This window comes from Peromyscus californicus, unplaced genomic scaffold (assembly GCF_007827085.1).
Source record: "Peromyscus californicus insignis strain IS unplaced genomic scaffold, ASM782708v3 Scaffold_3__1_contigs__length_106647218, whole genome shotgun sequence".
In the NCBI taxonomy this organism is placed as follows: domain Eukaryota; kingdom Metazoa; phylum Chordata; class Mammalia; order Rodentia; family Cricetidae; genus Peromyscus; species Peromyscus californicus.
Window position 1 is genome coordinate 16,544,074 of NW_026294551.1, and position 27,765 is coordinate 16,571,838.

The 27,765-nt window shown below is 41.6% G+C and overlaps 1 protein-coding gene across 2 annotated transcripts in view; it reads right to left on the reverse strand.

The window, feature by feature from the left end:
• The window catches only part of Map3k3 (mitogen-activated protein kinase kinase kinase 3), an 82,912-nt gene that overhangs the window by 14,965 nt on the left and 40,182 nt on the right, over positions 1 to 27,765 (reverse strand). For both annotated transcript variants that reach the window (XM_052759152.1, XM_052759151.1), the window contains exon 6: positions 19,753 to 19,873. In XM_052759152.1, coding sequence (XP_052615112.1) covers positions 19,753 to 19,873 — 121 coding nt within the window. The remainder of the gene's footprint in view (positions 1 to 19,752; positions 19,874 to 27,765) is intronic.

Consider the following 27,765-nt stretch of genomic DNA (forward strand, 5'->3'; position numbering starts at 1 on the left):
GTTGGGCCTGGAGAGATGGTTCAGGAGTTAAGAGTCCACACTGCTCTTGCAGAGGATCAGAGCTGGATTCCCAGCATCTATGTTGGGTAGCTCACAATTGCCTGTAACCCCAACACCAAAGGAATATGATGCTTCTGGCCTCAGCTGGCACTAGCACACACATATACATATCCACACACAGATCCACACATATATGTATAATTAAATATAATACATCTTTTTTTTTTTTTTCCAGAGCTGAGGACCGAACCAAGGGCCTCACTGAGCTAAATCCCCAACCCCAATACAATACATCTTAAAAAAATAAAATTAAATTAAAAAAACAAAAACAAAAAACCCAAGCTAGGTGGTGGTGGCACACGCCTTTAATCCTAGCGCTCGGAAGGCAGAGGCAGGCGGATCTCTGTGAGTTCGAGGCCAGCCTGGGCTACACAGTGAGTAGGCTCTAAAAACTACACAGAGAAACCCTGTCTAAAAAAAAAAAAAAAAATCCAAACAAAAAACAAAACTAAACTAAAAAAACAAACATTAAATTCTGAATAGTTGCTGGTGGTGATTGAAACTGAAAAGAACTATAAACAAGAGGTCCTGTGCATTAGTTTATCAGCTTAATCCTCTGGAGCTTTGGGCTCTAACGTTTTGAAGCTGCGGTCCAGGAAAAGCTAACTGGATATACCTGGACATATGTCCCTGGGGCTCTGTTCCTTCAACCAGTACCTACTCTACCTGTATAAGATAAGGAGACACTCTGTGCTAGCATGGTGGCACTTATCGATAATCCCAGCACTCAGGTGGTTGAGGCAATACTAGCCTCAGTGAAGACATTCTGGCCAGTGAAGAGACTGTCTCTCTCACTGCCACTTACTCTCACAATTCTTAACTATTATGAGTAACATTATGTTGCCCTTAATTACAAGTTTCCTTTTTGTTGGGCATTCACAGTAATGGCATCATTTGATTTTCAACCATTTGGAAAAGACCTTTGGCAAACATTGTTTGAGTAACTCTGAGGCACTCTGCAAGGTATTTTTACATTGTTACTTCAGAAAAAAAGCAATCTTTAGAAGGTTCAAGAAAATATTAACGGGGCCAGTGAGATAGCTCAGAAGGTAAAGATACTTGCCACTAGGCCTTACAACATGAGTTCAATTCTCAGGACCTACATGGTCTAAAGAGAGAACTGACTCTAACAAGTTGTCCTCTGGCCTTCAGATGTGCTCCCTTAGCCCTTTTCCTATTGGGGAACATATTTACCTGTCATGAAGAAAGCCAGAAACATAGTAATCCTCACCTCTCCTATACCCTCTACCTCTCCCCTACAACCCAGAAATCCTCAGATAACCAGAAATGGCAAAGTACCACCCCTTAACCTACTTCCCGGTCTAGTTCAGGACTATTGAACTAGGTTTTTTTGGGATAGAACTCTGCAGGCAAGATGTTCCATGGAAATGGCTAAGAAAGAGAACAAGTTTAGTAGCTAGAGGTGTGGAGAAGAACTTGATTCATTTTACTCTGGAAGATGTGATCACCCAATGCCAACTTCCCTCTTTCCTGAAAGAAACCAGTTTCAGAAGGAAAATCTAGGATACATACTGTTTTAACTTTGTATATAGCTCACTCCAGGACAGATGGTAGGTACATCTTATACTGCAAGGGATGCTGAAAAGTCTGGCTGAGGTACTTTTACCACCCTAAGAGAATATACTGGACATAAACAAATGGGCCTCAACAAAACTTTCCTGTGTAGGCGGAAGTTTCTCTCCCACCTGCCTATTCTCAAACACTCAGCAGCCACTTCTTAAATAATTGACTCTGAGGCTTATTATTACTTATATGCTCAGCCAGTAGCTCAGGCTTATTCCTAACTAGCTCTTACACTTAAATTAACCCATAATGCTTATCTACATTACATATGGCGCCCAAACATTCAGCCAGAATTTCCACATAAAGCCTGAAAAAGCTTAAAAAAGGATTCTAGACACAAAAGAACAGAGTCAAGCGCGGCTTTTTGGTAGTAGCATTTTCTTGGTGGGCTCTGTTTGCTGGCAGTACGCAGAGGCCCAGCTTTAAGATGCAGCTTCCTGGTTCACGATGGCAACATGGATGGCTCTTTTAAGAAGCCCCACTGTTGAACACTTAAATGGAGTTTATGAGCAGTGGTGGCACACTGACTTGGTGGCAGCATGGACCCAAAAACTTCCCAGAGTTGGAGCAGTAAATATGGCTTTCAGAGCTGGCAGTAAACATGTCTCCACCAGGAGACTAGCTTCTCAAGGAACCAAGGAATGGGGCAGAGCCAGCCACCAGAGCTACCGCTTTGTCCTAGCATAGCCTGCTTGTTGGTTGAAAGACTCATGTGGTCAGAAAAAGATAGAGATATGCAGTAAAGACAGATTCAAAACAACAAAACAAACAAAAACAAAACCTCTAAATGGGTTACACCCTAAGAGAATATATTGGACATAAACAAAATATATATTTAAAAATATACATAGGCTTGGGAGAGAAAAAAGAAAAAGGGTAGACAAAATCCTTAAAAAAGAAATAGAGTAACAAAAAAATATATAATCCATGTAAAGATGGAATATACACAGAGAGTCTGAATAGTTTATGTTATTTTGTTGTCTCTGAATTTTTTGATTGCCGAGGAAGGAGCAAGAGTTGCTAAGAAACTTTGATTATAAATGCTGCTAGATTAAATCAATCTATATATTTAAAAAATATCTTGACTTCAAAATTTAAGTCAAAAGATATGTCCTTTAATCCCAGCACTCAGGAGGCAAAGCCAGGCAGATCTCTGTGAGTTCAAGGCCAGCCTGGTTTACACAGAGAGATACAGGACAGGCACCAAAACTACACGGAGAAACCCTGTCTCGAAAAACAAAAACAAACAAACAAACAAAATATATCTTACTTTGGGAAAGAGATTCTACTTTTATTTCCATACAAAATGAGAGGCTCTGGATTCATTCTGGGTTAAGAAAAATCAGATTTGATTGAGAAAGACCCCCTGAAAAATCTCTGATGGGAACGGATGGTCCAAATGATCCAACATTTCGGAGCACCTCTGTTGCAGTTTCCTCTTAGTTCTGCATCCAGAAAGGCTTCAAGGCTGCTGGCTGAGATGATCCAGCCCCACAGACTACTCCAGTCAAGACTTGATCATAATCCTAAATTTTCTCAGGGTCCCCATAAGATTAACAGTGTCCCCAATCAGCAGGAAGTAACCTAGAAAACTATGCCCACATTCCCAAAAAATGGACTATGGATGTTTGTCTTTGTTTAGGGGGTTTGGTTACAAATTGTTATCGGTCATAGTAAATCTCTTTCTAAAAGAAGAAAGGGGGATATGATACAGAAATGATGGGGAAAAAGGTAGATTATTAAATCTACTTTAATCTAAAAAACAACTATCAATCTTACATATTTTAGATCAGTATGGATTTTAGTTTATTGATACAAATTTTAAGTTAAGGTATACTGTACATTATTTCTACTCATGTTTAGGGTATTATGTTTATGCAGTTCATTTTAAAATGTAATATGCCAGGCGGTGGTGGTGCACACCTTTAATCCCAGTATTCGGGAGGCAGAAGCAGGTGGATCTCTGTGAGTTTGAGGCCAGCCTGGGCTACAGAGTTCCAGGAAAGGCGCAAAGCTACACAGAGAAACCCTGTCTTGAAAAACAAAAACAAAACAAAACAAAAATGTAATATATAATTAATAGCAAACTTATGGTCATGTTAGGTATGTTTTCAAGGTCATACAGAGATATATTTCAGATATATAGGCAATATTCAAACACTTCAAAGGCTTACAGAATATAGCATTTAAAATAAGAACTTAGACTTTTTATGAGACATGTCTGCTTCTGGCAACACCAATTACTTCAAAGAGGATGATGGGCATCGAAGAAACTCCAAATGGAGTTTGTTTTCTTTATGGCAAAAGCAAGCCATGTGGGCAAAGAAGGTGTCCTTGTCTCGACTGCTGACAGTATGCTGTACAAACTGGACAAGAAGGGCAGAAAAGAAAGTGACTGCAGAACTTTGCCAAGACAAGGTGGGACAGTTCTTCAAAAATCCTGCTTCACAGATGTCTGATATGCTAGGCCTGTAGGCCAAAGATGGATGCCCCAACACTGCAGAGGAACTTTGGGTGACTGTCCAGGCAGCTTGATATCCTTGTCATTAGGTAACATTACATCCTTTTGGAGTCTTTGATGGAGTTGAAGATTAGATAGTTATAGTTTTCTTTAGTTATAATAAAATATAAATTAGATAAAAACTTTAGACTTGTCAGGAGGTGGTGGCACATGCCCTTAACCCCAGCACTCGGGAGGCAAAGCCAGGCAGATCTCTGTAAATTCAAGGCTAGCCTGGTCTACAGAGCGAGATCCAAGACAGGCACCAAAACTACACAGGGAAACCATGTCTCGAAAAAAAAAACAAAACAAATAAACAACAACAACAACAACAAAACACCAAAAAACTTTAGACTCACCAAGATAGATAATTAAGCATTTTCTCTAATTTTACCAAATGCAAATGGATTAGACAGTGTTACTGTAATTCTTACTTAATAACTGTTTTTGTTGTATATAATCTTACTAATGTTAAAGTTAAAACTTTCCTTTTTAATTAGACAAAAAGGGGAGAAATGCTGTGGAATAATCCTCTTGTATACTGTAAAGACTTGTCACTCGAATTGGTTTGAAAAACACTGATTGGCCAGTAGTTGGGCAGTTAGGTGGGAAAGCCAAACAGAATGCTGGGAAGAAGGAGGGTGGAGTCAAAGAGTCGCCAGACAGACACAGAGGAAACAAGATGAGAATGTTGTTTTGAGAAAAGCTACCAAGCCACGTGGCTGAACATACGTAAGAATTATGGGTTAATTTAAGTGTAAGAACTAGTTAGTAATAAGCCTGAGCTACTGGCTGAACATTTATAAACAACATTACCCCTCGGAGTCAATTATTTAAGGAGTAGCTGCCGGGTATTTGAGAACAGGCAAGTAGGAGAGAAACTTCCACCTACATTTCTGAGTCAGGGAGTCTCCTCCTAAACCAAGAAGGACCAACAAAAGGAAGAAAAATATTTGAAAAAAAAAAAAAAGTACAATAGGTCAGTGCTCAAAAAATGGTGAGGCTTTTGTTGTTTTGTTTTGAGATAGGTTTTCACTATGTAATTCTGGCTAGCCTGAAAGACCAGGGTAGCCTTGAACTCACAGAGATCCACCTGCTTCTACCTTTTGAATGCTATGATTAAAGGCATATACTACCGTGCCTGGGGAAAAACAGGGTTTTTTGTTTGTTTGTTTGAGATAGCGCTGTACACCAGGCTAGACTTGAACTCATCCTCCTGCCTCCATCTTCTGAGTGCTAGGATGACAGGAGTCTCACATCTGGTGCTTGAAAGACAGCTTCTAAGGAGTTTAAATTATTCTCAGTATTCTTTAAGAGACTGAGTTCTTCATTCTTCTGAATGAAGTCAGTTGCTCCAACACATGGCTCATTCAGTTGAGCTGAAGAAGTCTGATGAATTTACCGCCAAGAACACTTCCAATTGATTATAATTGATTCATGGAGGCATTAACCCAAGGACATACTCTCAGATGAGAAGAATGACATAAAGCCATAAAATTGTCCTGAAAATAGGCATAGAATCTTGTCTCAACATCTCACTCACAGAGTGAAAGCTAACAATTCTGAGGTAAGCCAGCTGCTGAGCCATAGTACTGAAATGACCTCAATAGCCTGCAGGAGACAGTCTATTCAGGTATTTAAAGCCCTATTAAGAAACTGAAGCTGCTCTGAGTGTAAATTTAGGGATATTTTGCTGTGAACTCACAGAACAATGAAATCAGCTAAGATGACCCCTGCCTCTTCTCTCCTATGTGTCTGAACCTAGCAATCAGTTTTTCTCAACTCTCTCACTGGTTCCATAATCCAGAATTTTACATTGAATCTCTTTTCCATGAAACAAGTTAGAACAGTTCTTTTCTAGCATTTTAACCCAAGATGCTCTGAAATAAGATACTATAATTTTATCTAGAAGAAATTTTGTTTTTTGTTTTTTTTTTTTTTGGTTTTTCGAGACAGGGTTTCTCTGTGTAGCTTTGCGCCTTTCCTGGAACTCACTTGGTAGCCCAGGCTGGCCTCGAACTCACGGAGATCCACCTGGCTCTGCCTCCCGAGTGCTGGGATTAAAGGCGTGCGCCACCACCGCCCGGCTCTAGAAGAAATTTTAAAAATGTCTCTTATAAGGGATTAGTTAGAAAGAAAAATTCTTTCTTATTGATGATATCTGACACAGGTCTAAATCATTCCCTCTCCTACTAGTTCACTGAATTCTCCCTTGCTCTTGCAGTTGGGATGAATCTAGCACACTTGAGGTCACTGATACAGACACAGGAGGGCCTAGGGGGAAAGAGCAAAGGTTTTCTGGGCTTTTATTTCCAGCCAGAGACTTTCACTTTTTCCAATCCACACTGTGGCCTACAGAAAGCCAGCCTTATCTGATGGGCGACATGCCAGGGGCTATTGTGCACAGGCCCACTGCCTGGAGCAGGAAAAGGAAGTCTCCCCAGACCAACGACTATCAGAGGAAGCAAATGGAAACACCAGGAGGTGGCACAACTGTTCCAGGGTATTTTCAGTTTTGTTTTTATCTTCATTTCAAACATTGAGAGCCAATGAGGGGCACATCAGCACTTGAGAACAAGTGAGGAAAGGAACTGAACAGGCCATGATGATGCTGACTTAACAAGACTTGCTGGTCACATAATTACTAGCAATGACCAGGAGTGAGCCAGAAGGCACAAAGCTCTGCTATTAAAGCACAACTGATTTGTAGGCCTTAGAGGGCACTGGTGGGAGGGCAAAGCGGGGGAGGGTTCCCATGGGACAACCTTTCCTGATACTCCAAGCTGATTGTGCTGTTCTAGCCACATCAAGGGGCCCAGGCCAGCATCACAGAAGAGTCCATCTGCAGCTTCCTCTGAAGGCATTCTAATGGAAAGAGAGGCCCAGGGTTTAAGCATGAACTGTTAAAATTCTTCCCACATTATGTTACTCTGCTAGCTTCTTTAACCCAGAGAAGCCGAGCAGAAATAAACTGTGAGCCCAGAGTATGGATGATTCTTTTGCTTGTACTCTGACTTAAGGCTGAAATGCAGCCTCTTACTCGTCTCAGAGAACTCTCATCAGGAAGCTGATGCAGTCAGGAAGTTGCCTCCACAGGGAGTTCTAGGGCTTTGGGTCAGTGTTAATGTGCAGGTCACTGTAAGTACAAAGAGATATTTCTAAATCCTTTTCTCTCTTAGGGGACAGATGAGATAGGAGAGTAATCAAATCTTTTTTCTTCTTCAATAGAAAATTGTAAGCAACATTTCCTGACATGCTCACATGGGGCAAGGCTGTGCAAAAATACTTCTCAATCTTTTCTTTTTTTTTTTTAAATCCCATAGATATTGACAACAACCTATGTTTCAATCTTGAAATAGTTACCACCACTACACACTTTATAATCTTACCTAGCATTGCAGAAGAATTTACTGTGAGGAGAAAAGAACCTCTGGAATGAAGGAAGGTGACCGTTTTATTTTCTCAATGTGAATTACCACCAACCACCTCTACTATCATAGTTTATATCCCTTCAAACTTGTCCCAGGATTAGAAGTTTATACTATGCATGGTGTTTTGACTTTCAACTACCAGCTACTGCTATAATAAAAGATTTCAGCTTTTCCCCATCATCTGAATTCATCTTATTCTTGGAGGTATGGGCTTCTCTCCTTTTCACAGCATTATAGTCCTAAACTCCATGAAGAACCCCTACTGAAGCCCACTCATCTATTGTCTATTTACTTTCCTACTCCTTTTCAGCGTATTCCTCTCTTTATTACTTGCTGAGATCACTAAAGATATTCTGACCATATATGTATATTTTCCCCTCTCCCTTAAGCCATTAGCTTTCACCAAACACCTGAGAAAGATTGATTGCCTTTACTCATCTTCAGGGCTGCAGTCTGGCCTGCTCACCATAGGATGAAAGTGGAAACTCCAGAAAGATGGTGTAGCTCAGGTAGAGCACTTGGTTAGTATGCTTGGGTTCAACCCCTGTATTGGGGGGCAAAAAAGCTGGTGTAACAGAGGCAAAGGCACTTGAGATACACTGGGACAGAGGAATTAGAATGTACTTTCTATAAATACATTAGCTAAGGCTTGGCTACATAGTTTCAAGACACTATCCAGCAGATTATGGAAGAATGGTGCTTGAGTTCAGACTCAAAGGTGGTAGATTTTTTCATAGGCAAAGATTCCACTTGTCTCTCTGGTGATCTCTCTACAAGGCTATTAATTCTTTGGGGGTAAATTCATTACCAAGGAATTCTGTTGTTGTTTTTGAGACAGGGTCTCACACTGTAGCTTTTGACTAGAACTAATGACAATCCTACCTCAATGTCCTGAATGCTGGGAATATATAGGCATGAGTCACTATACCCACCTGGGTTTTTTGTTGTTGTTTTTAGCATGAACTAGTTTAACACATTAACTGGCTTGAAAATGATGGAATCTGAAGTATGTTTATTATGATGGAAAAATAACAAAGGTTAACATAGTAGCTACTTCAAGTATTTCAAGAACTGTCATATAAAATATTAATCTGTATTATCTGAGAGGCTGAAGGCAGCCTTACAAGGATAAATTGGTAAACTGAGGAAACGTAGACTTTCAATTCAGTGTGAGGAAGAATTTCAAGTAAAGATTTCTACAATTGGACTGGGGTCCCTTGTAATTTCCATCTATACAAACGTTGTGGTAGGAGCTGAAGTCCCTTTATGGTGCAGTTTTTCAACTACTGACAGGTCTGTGACTAAGGGAGAAGAGCCAGGCAGGGGCTGAACTGCTAGAGCTTACTAACTTCAACTTCTCCTTTGACCCCACTTCTACAACTAGGATTTGTCTTAGTCCTTCATGCTTTTGACTCTGTCTCTTCCCATTTCCCTTTCCCTCTAGAAAGCTTTACACTGGACCGCTTACAGTAGGCACCTAGATTTGTGGACAAAAATGACAACTGTACCTCTTACCCTCTTGTCCTTTGCAATCTGGCTGAAGAGACTTTCAGCTCTCTTCCTCCTACTCTAACTCCTTTTGACTTTTCCAGTCACTTCTTTCCGGTGTCCTTTGGCAGGCTGTTCCCCCTTTCTTCATCTGTCTATTAAGGGTCGGACTCCTAAAGCTGTCTACAGTGTCTGCATTCACACTCTCTTCTGGACCCATGGCTTCAACACCCCCACTCTTTATGTTCCTTCTAGCTCTGACTGTCTCCTCTCTGAGCTACAGACTCGTGTATTTTTGCAGTGCTTCACGGTTATGAGGCATACACTTACCAACTGAGCTCTATCTCCAGCTTCAAGACCCATGTATCTAACTGCCCATTTGGTATGTCTGTTCCACCATCTCAACACATTTAAAATTCAACATAGCAAAACATTAGGTCTGTCTCTTTCCAGAACACAAAACCAGATTCTCTTCTAGTAACTGCCTTAATGAAAGATATTTTCTTAGCTCTACAATCCAATAATTTAGCTCTTACCCTCACCACCTGAAAATTCAATCCAAGCCATAGCAACTTTAGCCTTTTGGTATTAGAACTCCTTTAGCATTTTAAAACTGAGGACATTTAAGAGTTTTATGTACGGAGATTAAACTGCAGGAAAGAAACAATATGCCATCTTTGCCTATCCCTCAAAGGGGTACAGCATACACTCAAAACAACAACAAAAACAGGCTAACTAGAGAAAATCGAGTTTCATTTACTGCTTTACATGACACAAGAGCCTTCAGCATAAAGACAGAAAGATCCAGGGACAACTCCATTTTTATACTTCAATGTGATAAATGTGATTAGGCAAAAAAGAATACCTAATGTAACAGATTTGAGGGGCGATTCTTCTTGGCCTCACTATATGGGGTCTTCCCTCATAGACAGAGGGTAGCACCCATTCTAGGATGAGGGTCTTCAGACCTACTCTCAAACAAAGTAGGACCCATAGAAGAAAAGAGAATTTTATTCTATGGCCTGCATTGGGACAGAGTGGAGCAGGACACAGGACAAAAGAAAGTCTGAAACACACTGATCCTGAGACCCTTCCAATGTCCTTCAATTCAAAGTATTTAGTAGTCATAGAACCACACTGGGTATATTGTTTCCTGAACATCAAATTAATAGTAACAATATTAGAAATTAAAGCTCATATATTTTCTTTTTAAAATTTTATTTTATATGTATGAGTGTTTTCTGCATTGATGTCTGTATGCATGTATCACGTGCATGCCTGGTGTCTGTGGATACCAGAAGCGGGGGTCAGATCCTCTTGAACTAGAGTTTATGGATGGTTGTGAGTCATAATGCAGGCCCTCTGCTAGGGCAATAAGTTCTCTTAACCACTGACCCATCTCTCTAGGTCCCCCTACTCCTGGTTCTAAAAATTCTTTTGTTTTTGAGGCTCTTTTTTTTTTTTTAAAATGTATATGAGTGTTTGCTTGAATGTATATCTGTGCATTTAGTGCCCATAGAGACCAGAAAAGGGCAGATCCCCCTGGGACTAGAGTTATATGTAGTTGTGAGCCACCATGTGGGTGCTGGGAATTGAACCAAGGTTCTCTAAAGAGCAGCCAGAGCTCTTAACTGCAGAACCATCTCTGCAGCCAAGCTCAGGTTTTCCAGATATAACAATGGAGATGAAGTTCAGTTGGCAGAGTAATTGCCTAACATGCATAAAGCCCTGGGTTCTAGTCCCAGCTCCAAATAAACCAGGCATGGTGGTGCATGCCTGTAATCCCAGCACTAGGGAGGCGAAGGTAGAAGGATCGAAAGTTTAAGATCATCCTTAGCTACATAATGAGTTTGAGGCTAGTCCGGGATACATGAGACTGTGTGTCTGTCTGTCTGTTCTCTCTCTCTCTCTCTCTCTCTCTCTCTCTCTCTCTCTCTCTCTCTCTCTCTCTCTCTCTCTCTCTCACACACACACACACACACACACACACACACCACTATCTCACATGCATAAGCCCTGGAAAACCACTGTATGCTTGTGATAGGATGATTAGGATGATTATAAAAATAGTCTTGCCCTCACAGAAGCCATAAAAGAATCTTAAGAACGGCCCTGGCTCCCCATGGTGAAAATCACTGAAATGCCATGTTCTATCAGTGTTACCTCTAGATGTCTCAGAGCCACCTGTTCCCTTTCTCTACCAGGGCTCCCAGACTAATCCAAGCATCTGTCTTCTTTCCCCTAGACCACCACACTGGAATAGAGGATTCCCTGGATCCAATCTTGCCTTTCCAGTCTGTCCTTCACACAGAGCCAGAACAGTCTTTGACAATGCAAATCTGAATACATCATCCTACCTTTCATCATTACTTAAAAACCTAATGACGCCGGGCGGTGGTGGCGCACGCCTTTAATCCCAGCACTCGGGAGGCAGAGCCAGGCGGATCTCTGTGAGTTCGAGGCCAGCCTGGGCTACCAAGCGAGTTCCAGGAAAGGCGCAAAGCTACACAGAGAAACCCTGTCTCTAAAAACCAAAAAAAAAAAAAAAAAAAAAAAAAAACCTAATGACTTTTCACTGCTTTCAACAAAGATTAAAACAAATCGTCATTACTCATTACTGTCCACAGGGCTCTTCCTCCTCTCTAGCTGAAGCCTGCTCTCCTTGCTCCTGGTTCTTAGCATTCCAGACAGACATCAGTTCTTCTCTTTCTCCAACAGTCCACCTTCTCTCTAGCCCGTAGGTCTCAACAAACATAACATCTCCTGTCCAAAGCCCTTGCCCTCAAATCTTTGCATAGCTTCCATATGCACTTTAGGTGGTAGCCTAAGGTTTCCTGATCCCAAGATTAGGTCCTACTCCTCATGTACACATTCATGCAATACCATACAATCTTCCAGCCACAGTTTGTAACTACATACTGATCACATTATGACAAACATTTTTTTCATGGTCTACAAGGTCCACAGCAAAAAGCCTGTGTCTTTTTTAGTATCCAAGTTTCTGGCCCATAATGGATTTTTTTTTGGTAATGAATGAACAAAGGTAAGAGTTTGGTGGGAAACATAATATGATTATTAGCATTTTAATGGAGATAAGTACAAGGCGCAAGTATTTTCTGTGACCTCCTACCAACTACCTCCCCTCCTCCAAAAAAAAAAAAAATTCTAGGTATAGTCAAGGGTTCTTAAAAAGTGGCCTTGGGATACCTTCTTGGTCTTCTCCATGCCTCTTCTAAATATATTGGCCTACCTAAACCTGAAAGACAACATTCTCCCCAAAGCTCATCCTTTCAACCTTGCCTATGGAAGCCTCCAGAATCTTGAGAGTCTACCTCCTCCACAGAATGCACTTTCTATGTTACTTTAGTAGACATTAATTCCCATTAGGTCAGGCATGGAAGGAGCTGGATATGGTAGTGTATGCTTATAATCCCAGTACTTGGGAGGTACAGACAGGAGGATCAATTGCTCAAGGCTAGTTCTCACAAGTGTAAGAGCAACTTGGGCTGTATGAGACTTTTTTTTTTCAAGACAGAGTTTCTCTGTGTAGCTCTGGAACTCGCTCTGTAGACCAAGCTGGCCTTGAACTCACAGAGATCCACCCGCTTTTGTCTCCCAAGTGCTGAGATTAAAGGCATGTGACACCACTGCCTGGCTTTTTATTTTTTACTTTATTTTATGTCCATTAGTATTTTGCCTGCATGTATGTCTGTATGAGAGTGTCATATCCCCTGGAAATGGAGTAATAGACAGGTGTATGTTGCCATGTGGGGGCTGGGAATTGAACTTCGGTCCTCTGGAAGAACAGCCAGTGCTCTTACCACTGAGCCATCTTCCAGCCCTTGATTTTATTTTTTTAAAACCCAAGTTCCCCCTTTCCTGGTTCCACTTCTTTCACACCTTATCTATAGTATCTCAAACACATACAGTATTTTTTTTGGAGCCCACCACGTTCTTTTGTTTTTTGTTTTTTATTTATGTAATTTATGTATGAGTGTTCTATCTGTGTGTATGCCTGAATGCCAGAAGAGCATCAGACCTCATTATAGATGGTTGTGAGATGCCATGTGGTTGCTGGGAATTGAACTCAGGACCTCTGGAATAGCAGCCAGTGCTCTTAACTGCTAAGCCATCTCTCCAGTCCCCATGTTCTTTTGTGATGATGCCAACAAGTGCTCTTTCCCATGCCTAGAATGCTAGTCTTAATCTTCCTTTGTGCATCAGTTCTGACTTTCCCATTGCTGTTTCTCTTCTAAGCAGAATCTGTGTTCCTACGACCCTTGACTTTCCATAGACTCCATTGTTCCATTCATTCCAGGCCAACACAGTGCTCACCGAATAAAAGAAGCCAGGACCTAGGTATGTTGAGATATGGGTGTCCATTTTCCAGATAAACAGAAACTATACAAAAATCCTATCATTTAACATGTCTAGTCAAGGAAATGATTTCCACATATGGTTTCCTACAACACGGAAAAAGACCTCAATGGCCCAGCAGTTAGCCCTTGCCTCCACCCAGGAATTACAAGTTTGTGCTTAGGGGCAGAAAACCCAATTCCTGCTCTATGTCAATCTTCATCAATTACAAAGAATGAGGCTGCCCATCCTTCCTCTTCTATTTCTATAAGGACTTTGGGAGAGTTTTTCCCTCTGCTTCTCTACTTTCTCCCATTATAATGGACAGATACATCTGAAACCCACCCACCATTCATTAACTTTGTTGTTCTATATGAAAGAACAGGAGAAATAGGTATTCCTATGTTGCCAACTCTGCCCAAGTTGGCTTCAAACTCACAATTTTCCTGTTTCAACAATGGTGAGTGGCTGGCACATGCCACCATGCCTGAAGGTGGATCACTTTGGGCAGTGTAAGCACCATTCAGTCCTGACAACACAAAAATCTCCAATCCTCAGAGGTCTGTTTACTCCTATTCAGATTTGGAATTCTGTTAATTCTGTGAGGATTTATTCATCCACAGTCTAAAATTTATTAAATCATAACTTTGTTATTGCTATATATTTTTTCAAATATCCATCATCTTTATAGTTATTTTTCAGCCTTCATTTTTTTTTTATCTTGCACTTTCTTTCTTGAACATTTTCCATGTCTGCCTGCCTTACTACTTTCTCCAGCAAATTTTTTTTTTTGAGGGAAAGGTCTTATGTAGCACAGGCTGGCATTGAATTCCTGATACCTAGCCCCTAAAATATGCTAGGTTTAAAAGTATACACTCCAACATCCAGTTTCTTCTCTGATAACTTGGTTTGTGTTTAAGTGTTGCTTTTATTTTTTTTTTATGAAATGTCTTTATAAATACATTGAAAGCTGTATTATATTTCTACTTAAGTACTGTTGTAGTGGTATTTGCTCCACCCATGACGGCCCAAAGGAGGTGGTGTACATGACCTCTTATAAGGAGTTGGAGAATGGTCACATGCCCCTTCTCCCTGCTCCTGCCTGCGAGTTAGATTCACTCCTGGTCAGATCAGAGGACAACTTCAGCTGTCTACTCTATTCTGTATTCGTGAGTGTATTTCTTCAACTTATATCTTAATAAATTCTGTACCCATTTAATAGACTCCCGTGGATTGATCATAATAAATGACGCCCAACGTGGGGCACGAATCCATGACCCTGGGATTAAGAGTCCCATGTTCTACCAACTCAGGATGAGCAGGACATAAGGAAAAGTGACTACTGAACTTTACCAAGACAGGGTAAGATGGTCTTTCAAAATTCCTGCTTCTGAAACCAGTCAGATATTCTAGGCCTGTAGCCAAATTGGATGCCCCAACGGTGCTGAGAAACTTTAGGTGACTGTCTAGGCTGCCAGCTGTCTCTGTCTATTCTTGCAAGAATTTTGGAAACTGCTTGCTTATATTTTCTGTTTTCTCAGGTATTATTATGTTCCTTCTCAGGTCTTTGATGGAATTGAAGACTAGATAGTTACAGTTACAATCATATCTTAGCTAGAACATATTAGTACTGGAGTTAGAATCTTCAAGACAGGACAGCTATTGGAGTAATCTTGGTAATTTGCCATTTACCCATGTTCTGGATATTTCTGGACACTCAGCATGCCTTTCTTGTTTGATGTTATTCTTCTTGGTTGTAGTTCCATTTTTATTTACATTATTACCCTTTGTTTTTCCTGGACAATACTTGATAATCATTCTTATTGTATACAGTTTGCATTAAGATTAGAATCTTCTTATTTAGACAAAAAGGGGAAATGTGGTGGTACTTGCACTGCCTCCTCTAGGCCCTATAGCCCAAGGTCATGGGCGGAGCAAATACCACTACATATTGTTATAATTTAAAAACTGAAATTTAAGCCAGGCACGGTGGTGCACGCCTTTAATCCCAGGGTGGAGGAGGCAGAAGCAGGGGGGATCTCTGGCCTACAGAGGGAGTTCTAGGACAGTCAGGGCTACACAGAGAAACCCTGTCTCAAAAAACAAAACAAAACAAAAAAGAAAAAGAAAAGTAATCTGAACTAAATTACCACTCAAATCCACATATTTCTTAATTCTCTTCATAGTGTATTACTGAGAAAATGTTATACAGTAATGACCTATTTTGTGGCTGGAGGTTATGTACGGCTGGCTCTGTGTGCAGAACATTTGCCTAGATGGCACAAGGTTTGGGCCACATTCAAACCACAGCACTGCTAAAAAACAAAAACAAAAATAAAAACCAAAAAATAACAACAACCAAACTAACAAACAAAAAACAAAACACATACACACAAAAGTCCATACACCACAAACAAACCAAACGTTTTGTATCAAAACACACATGAGATTTGAAATGGTATTGTTTCCTTATGACTATATTCTGGATTGTTTTGACAGGGTCTCAAAGGTCTGGGCTGGCTTCAAACATCTAATATAGCTGAGGATGACCTTGAACTTTTGATCTTCCCACCTCAGTCATCCCTGTGCTGTTATTACGGATGGTACCATCATTCTCAAATTGGTTTTTGCTTTGTTTTCCTTTTTCAGACAGGGTTCCAAGTCGTCTGCATGTCTTCTATGGTTTCTAATTTTACTAAATTATAATTAAAAGTTATTCTTGCTGTGGAATTATGGAGGTTTTCTTATTTCTTGTTGGTGTATATGGCTTTTGTTTACTTATTTTGAGGCAGGGTCTCACATGTAGCCCTGCCTGGCCTGGAATTCTATGTAGATGAGGCTAGCCTCAAACTCACAGGGTTCTGCCTGTTCCTGCTCCTGAGTGCTGGGGTTAAAGGTGTGCATCACCATACCCAGCTATTTGTTTTGAGACTATGTGGCTTTGGCTGGTCTGTAACTCACTACACAGACAGAGCAAGCTGGCTTTACACTTTGGGCATTCCTTTTGCTTCTGCCTCCTGAGTGCTGAGTTCATAGGCACACTATCATACCCACATTGGGAGCTTTCTTTTAATCCTAATACAAGGGCTATGTTTATAAAAGGTACATATTTTCTTGAAAAAAATGTCTATTCTCTATAGTTTCTAAATACATCCAATAACTAATGTCTTAATATTAACTCCCCTAAAAGTCTTTAATTAACAAATTGGATTTTTGAGCTTCACTAAAATTTTGAAAATGTTGGATATGGTGGCTCATGCCTGTAACCCCAGCACTGAGGGGCAAAGGCAAGAGGATTGTAAGTTCCAGGGCAAGCAGAGCCACATACTGGGTTTAAAGAAGCCCAGGCTAGAGTGAGACCCTGTCTTAAAAAAAAAAAAAAAGTCTCTGGTAAAGAAATCAAGTTGAGAGGTTGGGGATTTAGCTCAGTGGTAGAGTGCTTGCCTAGCAAGCGCAAGGCCCTGGGTTCAGTCCTCAGCTCTGGAAAAAAAAAAGAAAAAAAAAAAAAAAGAAACCAAGTTGAAGAGCTGGAGAGATGGCTCAGTGGTTAAGAGGACTTGCTGCTCTTACAACTAACTGTCTGTAGTATTTCCAGGAGATCTAGTGCTTCTGGCCTCTGAGGACACTAGGCAGCACATGATGCACATACATGCAGGAACTTACACATAACAAATTAAGAAAAAGCCATGGGGAAAATTTCTTAGGTTTCAGGAATTAGATTTTTAGGACATTCTACACACGATTTTTGCTGGGTCTCTTTCTCTTCAACTAGCTTATGTCCATTATATAAAAATCTCGCCGGGCGGTGGTGGCGCACGCCTTTAATCCCAGCACTCGGGAGGCAGAGCCAGGCGGATCTCTGTGAGTTCGAGGCCAGCCTGGGCTACCAAGTGAGTTCCAGGAAAGGCGCAAAGCTACACAGAGAAACCCTGTCTCGAAAAAACAAAACAAAACAAACAAAAAAAAATCTCAAATTCGCCAGGCGGTGGTGGCGCACGCCTTTAATCCCAGCACTTGGGAGGCAGAGGCAGGCGGATCTCTGTGAATTCGAGGCCAGCCTGGGCTACCAAGTGAGTTCCAGGAAAGGCACAAAGCTACACAGAGAAACCCTGTCTCGAAAAACCAAAAAAAAAAAAAAAAAAAAAATCTCAAATTCACTTTCATTCAAACATTCGGCTTAGAGCCGGGTGGCGGCGGTGGTGCACGCCTTTAATCCCAGCACTCGGGAGGCAGAGGCAGGCGAATCTCTGTGAGTTCGAGGCCAGCCTGGGCTACAGAGTGAGTTCCAGGACAGGCACCAAAACTACACAGAGAAACCCTGTCTCGAAAAACCAAAAAAAAAAAAAAAAAAAATCAGCTTAAAAACATTTAATATGAGTGCTTGAGTTCCAGAAATTACTCAGTGGGGCAATGTCAGTGACTCAGTAACTCACTTTTTCTTGCTATTCTCTCAGGAAGAACATCACCCACAGAGAGGTTCAGCAGCAGGAACAAGGTTCCTACTTCCCCAGACTCAGCTCAGGATCTTTAGAGAGCAGCTAAGTTTGACCGAATTCTGCTCATGTGGAAAGGGAAAACTTGGCTTCCTAGTGGCAGCAGGTGTCTCAGATCATTAGGGTAGTAGGCTCATACAAATGTTTGATAAAGTCAGGTTACTTTTAGCTTTTAAAAAAAAATTTTATTTTTAATTATATATAATATACATATACACATGTATGTGTGTATATACATGCACACATACATATGTATATGTATACATACATACATACAGATATATATGGGTATGAGCATGTGAGTGCAGATGACTACTAAGGTCTAAAAAGAGAACTGGATCTCCTGGAGATGGAGTGACAGGCAGTTTTGAGCCATTTGACATGGGTGCCAGGAACTGAACTCTGGTCCTCTGAAAGAGTAGTCCCTCCTCTAAACCAATGAGCCATCTCTCCAGCCCCCAGATTTCTATCTTGATAAAAATCCCACAATTCAAGAAATGGGGCTTTCTCTTCAAACCCTGTGCTGGGTAGTTTTATGTTAACTTGACACAAGCTAGAGTCATCTGAGGAAACCTCAACTGGAAAAAATGCTTCCATTAAGACAGGGCTGGGGCTGGAGAGATGGCTCAGAGGTTAAGAGCACTGACTGCTCTTCCAGAGGTCCTGAGTTCAATTCCCAGCAACCACATGTGGCTCACAACCACCTGTAATGAGATCTGGTGCCCTCTTCTGGCCTGCAAGGACACATGCAGGCAGAACACTATATACATAATAAATATTAAAAAAAAAAAAAAAAAAAGACAGGGCTGTAAGGGGCTGGAGAGATGGCTCAGTGGTTAAGAGCACTGGCTGCTCTTCCAGAGGACCCAGGTTCAATTCCCAGCACCCACATGGCGGTTCACAATTGGCTGTAACTCCTATTCCAGGGTTTCTGACACCCTTACACAGATATACATTCGGGCAAAACACCAATGCACATTAAATAAATTAAAAAAAAAAAAAGACAGAGCTATAGGTAAGCCTGTAGGGCATTTACTTAATCAGTGATATGGGAGGTATGGGAGGGCCCAGCCCATTATGGGTGGTGCTACCCCTGGGCTGGTGGTCCTGAATAATATAAGAAAGCAGCACTCCTCTATGAAGTCTTAATGGTTCCTGCCTTTTTGAATTCCTGCCCTGACTGCCTTCAATGATTGATGAACTGTGACATGAAGAAGTAAACAAAATAAACCTTTTCCTCCTCAACTTTTGGTCATGGTATTTCATCACAGCAATAGTAACCCTAACTAAGACAGACCCTGAGAAGCATCTGGAGAAACATTGTTATATAATGCACAACCTGATTTAGAATTCTTTCCTGGGGAGGCCTAGTAGCAACTACATAGCTTCTCTGCTACTCAACTGTAGATACTATGTTAATGCTCTGAGCTTTCAGATAACTCAGTTGACTTCCCAGGAGTTTCACTGGCTAGCATCTTCTATGAAGCACAGGATTTCTCAGGAATAAGAAAGAAGTCTACGTACAAAACTGAAATGTAGACCTGACTCCTAATTTGACAGGTCCTCTGTAAGTCTTCAAACAGATGTCTGAGGAGATCACTTTCTCAGGGATGTTTAAAAGAAATTTAATCATGCCATCAAATCATTATATTCTAAGGTCCTCAAGGGTCAGGGTATGAGACCAGTCATTTCATGTCCTCTCTTCCCCAAATAAAAGCATAGTGTACTAATTTGCATAGTGATAGTCAATGAATATTTGATGATTGTTTAATAGTTGAATATTTTAAATTTGAGCACATCAAATATATTAGGACAGGGAAGAAAAGAGTGAAATACTCACTGACAGAAAGGTGCCTGCTTCTGGGCTCAGGAGCTTGGTAGATGGTGTTTATATCCCCTGCGGACTGGGAAGGCTTGATTCGAACCTGCTTGGACACTCCAGAGTGGGGAGAGGAACTGGTCTGTAAGAGAGGAGGAAAAGTGTGAGCTAGATCTTTAATCAAGTCTGTGAAGGATCTTTGTCTTTCCTTAGGACTTCTCACACTCTTCAGGCACCTTTTTTTTTTTCAGGCACCTTTTAACACATAGACTGCCAGGCTTTTCACCAAATCCCAATCCTCAACCTGTCTTGGCAAATCACTATTTCCTTGATGTACTTCTACAGCTTTAGTGATATAGATGTACTGAACTCTGTGCCCCAATTCAATGGGTAATGACCCAGATACAGTAACAGATAGAGTAACACCATCTGTGTAATAATCTGCCAAACAAGAAAGAGCTGGAAATACCCTCTCATATATTTATTTATCAAGAGGCTGAAGAGGTGGCTCCGCAGTTAAAGAGCACTTGCTACTCTTACAGAGGACCCAGGTTCAGCTCCCAGTACTTACATGGCAGCTCAAAACTATCTAACTCCAGTTCCTGGGGTCCCAACACCCTCTCTGGCCCCCTCAGGGACCAGCACACATGTCCAATACATATATACAGGTAAAACACTCACACACAAAATAAAAATAAATCTTAAAAAATTATCTAGCAAGCATAGAAAGAAAAGCAGAAAACTATTTCAGCAACAAAGTCATCTACTGTGAAGGTACAGTGATGGTATTTCTGTACCCTACAAAATTCTGGCTACTAAATATGTATTTTAATTTTTTCCCTTTTTTTAGACAAGGCCTTATTGGTGGCCCAACTGGCCTTGAACTTGTGATCTCCCTGTCTCAGGTGCCTGAGTGCTGAGATTATAAATATGTACTACTATGCCAGATTAAATACGTACTTTACAAAGCCACTCAGGGAACCATGGGTGTCCCAGGGCCTTGCTGCCACTAAGGCCATACTGATCTGGGTGGCCTGTACTGCTGGTGGAGCCATGGTGGCACTCAAGCCAGAGCTGCTGCTGAGGGCCATGTCTGTGTCTGTGTTCCTGCTACAGCTGGAGTCTGTGATGATGTCTATGGCCCATGTTGCTACAGGGGGTCATAGGAACTACGTGTGTTGAAATCCAAGGGCTGTGCTGACCTGACCCCATCCCTCACTGGCCCTGGGATAGCTGGCCGTGCCCCTTGCTGTACTCTACAGCAGGAGAGCTGGCTCCAATGGGATGGGCTTAAGAGAGCTGGTTCTGCCCCTCTCCTGAGGGGTACGGTTCCAGTGGTCAGGACAGAGCAGTTCAGCTACCACCCAGACTCACATCCTGGACCTTGGGTTGGTCCATCCTAACATCTACCCCATCTATGACCAGCTGGAGTACATGAAGGGACTGGTCCTGCAGAACAACAGCGGCAGGATCCCCATGACTTGGGGCAACAGCAGGATATCTGAGGAGCTTAGGAGAGGGTCCAGTGATAATGGTGTGCCAGAGGCCTTTGAAGCAGACCAATGACTCATTGCAATAAACATTTTGTGGATGGGGCCAATTGGACAAAAGGGTATATTGCATGACACACTACAGCACCCAATGTCACTAGGATGAATGAAGAGGTGTTAGAAAGACAGAGGAGCAAGGTGTTTTGTAGGTGTTGTTTGTTTTTAATTGATTTTTTTTGGGGGGGCATTCATTTGGGGATGCTGCTGCAGGGGTTAGGGGAAGATATGGAGGAACTGGGAGGTGAGTGGGATTGGGGTACATGATGTGAAATTCTCAAAGAATTATGTTTAAAAAACAAAAAAACCAACCAAAGCTACTCAGGGGCGTTGAAGAGCTCAGTGAGTAAGAGCGCTCCCTTTGCAAGAATGAGGGCCTGAGTTTCGGTTCCAGCACCTACGGAAAAGCCCCAGACGCGACTGTGTGCTCCTGTAACCCCAATATGGGAAATGAATGGGGTGCTGGAGACAAGGGGGACACTGGAGCTTGCTGGCCACTAGCCTAGTTCCAGGTTCAGCAGAGAGATACTGACTTAGGGAAATAAGGTAGAGTGTGACAGCAGGATACCTGATGTCCTCCTCGAGCCTATCTGCATTTGTACATACATGTGCACATACCCACACACACAGAAAGGTAACTCCATCTGCTCCTTCTTCCACAACTATAATCACTCTCTCAGATCTCAGAGGCTTCAAAGCACCAAGGTTTACAATACAGTCACGTTCTAATGGGAAAGGCAGTCAAGTTGGAGGTCAAGGACCTTAGACCAGGGTCAGCAGCCTTCCTGCACTCACCCTGATTTTGTGCTAACCCAGTCAAGCCACCCAGGTGAGACATCAAATAACAGGGTGGGGCTTCACGCTGAGAAAGCTTAAAATTTAATATGAAAAAAAGAAAAGAAGAGTGCTATCAAGAGTAAAAATAGGAGCTACAATTTGGGTCAAAGTTTTTACTTGCTTGTCTGTATCTCTTCTACCTCCCAACAGGGGAAAAAAAAGTACCACATAAACAATCTCTATATCCTGTCCTTCAGGAAAAAGGCTTCCCGCTTCCAGGGGCAAGTTCAGCTGCCAAGCAACCTTCCCTAGTCTTTCCATGCCAGACTTCATCACATGTAAGGTTGTCTTGACAAACTGTCTTGTTCTAACAGGAAGTCAGAACCAAGGGGAAGTGAATGTTCTTGCTGAAGCCTCCAATGTGCAATAGCTCTCTGCTGAGAGTCAGAAAGGAAAAAACAGCCAAAACCACATACTGGGGGGAAAAGGGCAAGGAGAGGCCCCATAGCCCTGAAGTTAGGGAAGGAGCTACAGGATGAGTGGCCAAGGTCATCTGCTTAGACGAAAAGCCTTTCACATAGTGGGGACTGACTGAATCTTGGCAGCATGGATTTGAAATATATCAAAGAACATATACTCTAATCTTCAGGGGTTTTTTGTTTGTTTGTTTGTTTTTCGAGACAGGGTTTCTCTCTGTGTAGCTTTGGAGTCTGTCCTAGAACTCGCTTTGTAGACCAGGCTGGCCTCGAACTCAGAGATCCGCCTGCCTCTGCCTCCCGAGTGCTGGGATTAAAGGTGTGCGCCACCACTGCCCGGCCTAACCTTCAGTTTTAAAAATCTATAAACTGGGAGGTGGGGCTGGAGAGATGGTTCAGCAGTTAAGAGCACTGGCTGCTCTTCCAAAGGGGCTAGGTTGGATTCCCAGCATCCACATGACAGCTCACACTGTTTGTAACTCTAGTTCCAGGGGATCCAACACCCTCCTCTGGCCTCCATGGGCACCAGGCACATATGTAGTTTAGGTAATACACAGAAAATAAAATAATTTTAAAAATCTAAAAGCTATAAAAAAATTAAAACTGGGATGAGGGTGTAGCTCAGTTGGTAGGGTGCTTACATGGAGCCCTGGGTTCAGTCTCAGCACTGAGTAAACTAGACATGGTGACGTACACCTGTGTACATTCCAGCACTCCAGATGTAGAAGCAGGAGGATCAAGAAGTACAAGGTCATCCATCCTCAGCTACATAGTAGGTTCAAAATAAGCTTGGGTTAGAGATTGCCTCAAAATAAAGAAACAGTAACAAAGGCTGGATGAGGCAAAACATGGAGATTCATAGCAGAGAAACAAAATGGCCAACATTTATTAGTGATATAGGAACTGAAGATTGAAGATACAGTGTGCTGGAGCAGTGCACTTCAGAGTGATCTCTAGTGCCAGTCTATGTGGTAGCATACTGGTTCCCTCTCGGTAACCAGTAATGACAGTAATCCTGGAAACACTTTACAGCAATCTGGTAGAGTAACTTTATATCAACTGAATATAACTAAAAACCATGAGCTTATAGTTTATAGGTGTCTACTTTTTCTTTTTTTGTTGTTTTGTTTTGGTGGATGAAGGTCAGATTCAGGGCCAGGGCCTTGGATTTATTAGGCAAGCATCCCACCACTGAACTGCCTATAAACTCTAGTCTGTCTACTTTATATTTCACATTTCACTTTTCTTTTTCTTTTCTTTTTTTTTTGAGACAGAGTCTCTCCATTATATAGCTCTGGCTATTCTAAAACTCACTATGTAGACCAGGTTGGCTTTGAGCTCCCAGAGATGTGCCTGCTTCTGCCTCCCAAGTGCTGTGATTAAAGGTGTGCGCCACAAAGCCTATCCCATTTTGCTTTTCAAATTAAATAGTTAATTAAAAATTGGAAATTAAAAGCACAAAATTAATATTTCATGTGCCTGTATACATAGATGTGGGTGACATGGATTAATGTCTTTCCATCTTTTAAAACAATCTATTTATTTAAAAACAACTATTTATGTATTTACTTATTTCTGCGTGTGCAGAGGTAAGATGGCTCATGTTAGTTCTCGACTCCTACCAGATAGGCTCCAGGGATCACACTCAGGTCATGAGAGTTGGCAGTCAGTACTTTCACTTTCTGAGCCATCTCACTGCCCTCTACTTTTATTTCTTTTAACAAATTTTTTTTTTTTTTTTTTTTTTTTTTTTTTTTTTTTTTTTTTTTTTTTGAGACAGGGTTTCTCTGTGTAGCTTTGCGCCTTTTCCTGGATCTCGCTCTGTAGACCAGGCTGGCCTCGAACTCACAAAGATCCACCTGCCTCTGCCTCCCGAGTGCTGGGATTAAAGGCGTGCGCCACCACCGCCTGGCAACAAATTTTTATTTAATTAAATTAATTCATTTAATGGAGGCAGAGTCATCATGCTGCCTTAGCTGGTCTTTTTATTTTATTTTTAAATTTTATTCTGTGTTTATGTGTACATGTGAAGGGTGCATACATGTCATGGCATGTATGTGGAGACAACTTTTGGGAGCTGGTTCTCTTTCTGCCATGTGGGTCCTCAGGATAAAAATCAGGTTGTCAGGCTTAGAGGCAAGAGCCTTTACCCACAAAGCGACTTGTCACCCCATCTTTATTTCTTCTTCTTCTCCTCCTCCTCCTCCTCCTCCTCCTCCTCCTTATTATTATTGCTTTTTGAGACAGGTTCTCACTGATGGTGGCCTTGACCTCACAGAGATCCACTTGTCTCTGCCTCCCAAGAGCTGGGATTAAAGGTGCGTGCCACCACACCCAGCCTCCACTGTTATTAAGTGTAAATCTTTGTTAATGCTAAAAATAGAAGCAGTTTAAGTTTCCCATTAGCACCTCCCCCCAAAAGTTAGTCATGTAATTATGGTATATTTTGTTAAGGAAATTATGCATCATAACAAATTATAATTATGAAGATTAGATAGTGGAACAATGTTCATGATAATACAAAGTAAAAGCCTAACTTAGAGACTTGCAGGAATAGCACTGAAAAAGTTTACAACAAGTATGTCCACATACATTAGAAACTCAAGAGGTATGTGCATAAATAAACCAATAAATGTGTTATGGGAAACACATGAACTATGAACCAATGGCTGAGGGGTCACCAACTGGATCAGGCCCTCTGAATGGGTGAGACAGTTGATTGGCTTGATCTGTTTGGGAGGCATCCAGGCAGTGGGACCGGGTCCTGTGCTCATTGCATGAGTTGGCTGATTGAAACCTGGGGCCTATGCAGGATCGCTTGGCTCGGCCTGGGAGGAGGGGACTGGACCTACCTGGACTGAGTCTACCAGGTTGGTCTCAGTCAGCGGGGGGAGGCTTTGCCCTGGAGGAGGTGTGAATGGGGAGTGGGCTGGGGGGAAGGTGAGGGGGGGCGGGAGGGGGGAGAACAAGGGAATCCGTGGCTGATATGTAGAACTGAATTGTATTGCAAAATTAAAATAAAAAATTTAAATAAATAAATAAATAAATAAATAAATAAATAAATAAATAAATAAATGTGTTATGATGGGGACTGTGTACAACAGCTTTCCTTTTTTAAGCTTTTAAAAAAAAATTATTCATGTATTTTATGTATACGAGTGCTCTGTTCTCAGGTACATCAGATGTACCTATTACAGATGGTTGTGAACCACCACGTGGTTGCTGGGAATTGAACTAGTACCTCTGGAAGAACACTTAGGTGCTCTTAACGGCCACCTCTCCAGCCCCCAGTTTTGCTTTTTTAAATGTGTAACTTTAAAGCAGTAGTTCTCAACCTTCATAATGCTATAATCCTTTAATATACTTCCTCATGTCGTGATGACCCCCAACCATAAAATTATTTTCATTGCTACTTCACAATTGTAATTTTGCCACTGTTATGAGTCGTAAATCTCTGTGTTTTCCGATGGTCTTAGGTGATCCATGAAAGGGTTATTCAATCCCCTCAAAGGGGTCAAGACCCACAGATTGAGAACCACTGCTTTAAATGATAGGACTCGAGACATTTATGTAGCATTTGTCCTTTGCAAGACCATGATGAATGTCAGAGTTTAGATGGTCAGTTATTTTATTAAAATTATTTTAAATAATTCTGTGCCAAAGCTATACCTATTGTCTTATATAAGCGCCCTTTAGTAAAGGGAATGTGGAAGTAAATAACTAGTTATCTTTTAACTTCTCAGGGGATCAGAGGAGTATAAGAATTACGAGTCAGAGGTGATAGTACAATCAGGCAGTAATTCAACGAAATTGCTAATCCAGCTTCTTTTATAAGGAAGGGAGGTTTGCTAAAAATGATCCACATTTGCTGAGAATTTGTGCTGATAGTCTTATGTCAACCTGACATAAACTAGAGTTATCTGAAAGGAGGGAACCTCAACTGAGAAAATGCCTCCATAAAATTCAGCTGTAAAACACTTCTTAATTAACGACTAATGGGGGGGGGGGGGGGCCCAGCCCATTATGGGTGGTGCTATCCCTGGGCTGGTGGTCCTGGGTTCTGTAAGAGAGCAGGCTGAGCAAGCCATGAGGAGCAAGCCAGTAAACAGCACCCCTCCTTGGCCTCTGCATCAGCTCCTGCTCCAGATTCTCACCCTGTTGGAGTTCCTATCCTGACTTCCTTTGACACTGAACAGTGAAATGGAAGTGTAAGCCAAAAAACCCTTTCCTCCCCGACTTGTGTTTTGGTCATGGTATTTCACTGCAACGATAGAACCCCTAACTAAGATAGAGTTTAAAAAGCACTCCTCAGGGGCTGGAGAGATGGCTCAGCAGTTAAGAGCACTGGCTGCTCTTCTAGAGGTCCTGAGTTCAATTCCCGGCACCCACACAGGGGCTCACAACCATCTATAAAAGGATCTGATGCTCTCTTGGGTCATTCAGGCACATATGCAAATGTACTCATGTACATAAATAAATACATTAAAAAAAGCACTCTTCATGTACTATTTAAAGAAAGGGTGGGACAGTGTCTCAAAACAATGATACAGCTCCTAGTCTTAGGGAGTTTATAATCTTTTGTGACATAACTTACAAATATGCAATGAGAAGGCAATTACTAAACAAAATGTGAATGGGTATGAAAACTACATCCAGACTGAAGGAATAAGAAATAATAAAAACAGTTATAGCAAGAATGCTGATAAACTGTGATAGGTAGTATCAAACCAGTTGCTAAGAAACAAGAAGACAGGACGGACTGGCTGCAGACATGGAGGGAATATGCCAAAGAAGATGAAAAATATAAGACTGGGAAACTAAAAGCAAGGAACAGTTGGTGATTGTGTGGTTTGAATGAGAATGGCCTTCATAGGCTCATATCTTTGAATGCTTAGTAACCAAGAAGTAGGACTGTTTGAAGATTAGAAGGATTAGGAGGTATGGCTTTGCTGGAGGAAGTGTGTCAGTGGGATGGGTGTTGAGGTTTCAAAAGCCCATCCTAGGCCCAATGTCTGTCTGTCTGTGTATGTGTTTTGTGTGTGTGTGTGTGTGTGTGTGTGTGTGTGTGTGTGTGTGTGTGTGTGTGTGTGTGTGTGTATCTCCCTCACTCTCTCTGTTCCTCCAACCTCCTCTGGTCTGTTGCTTGTGGATCAAGGTATAGCTCTCTGCTATTTCTCCAACACCATGCTCCCCACCATGATGATAATGGACTCACTTCTGAAACTGTAAGCAAG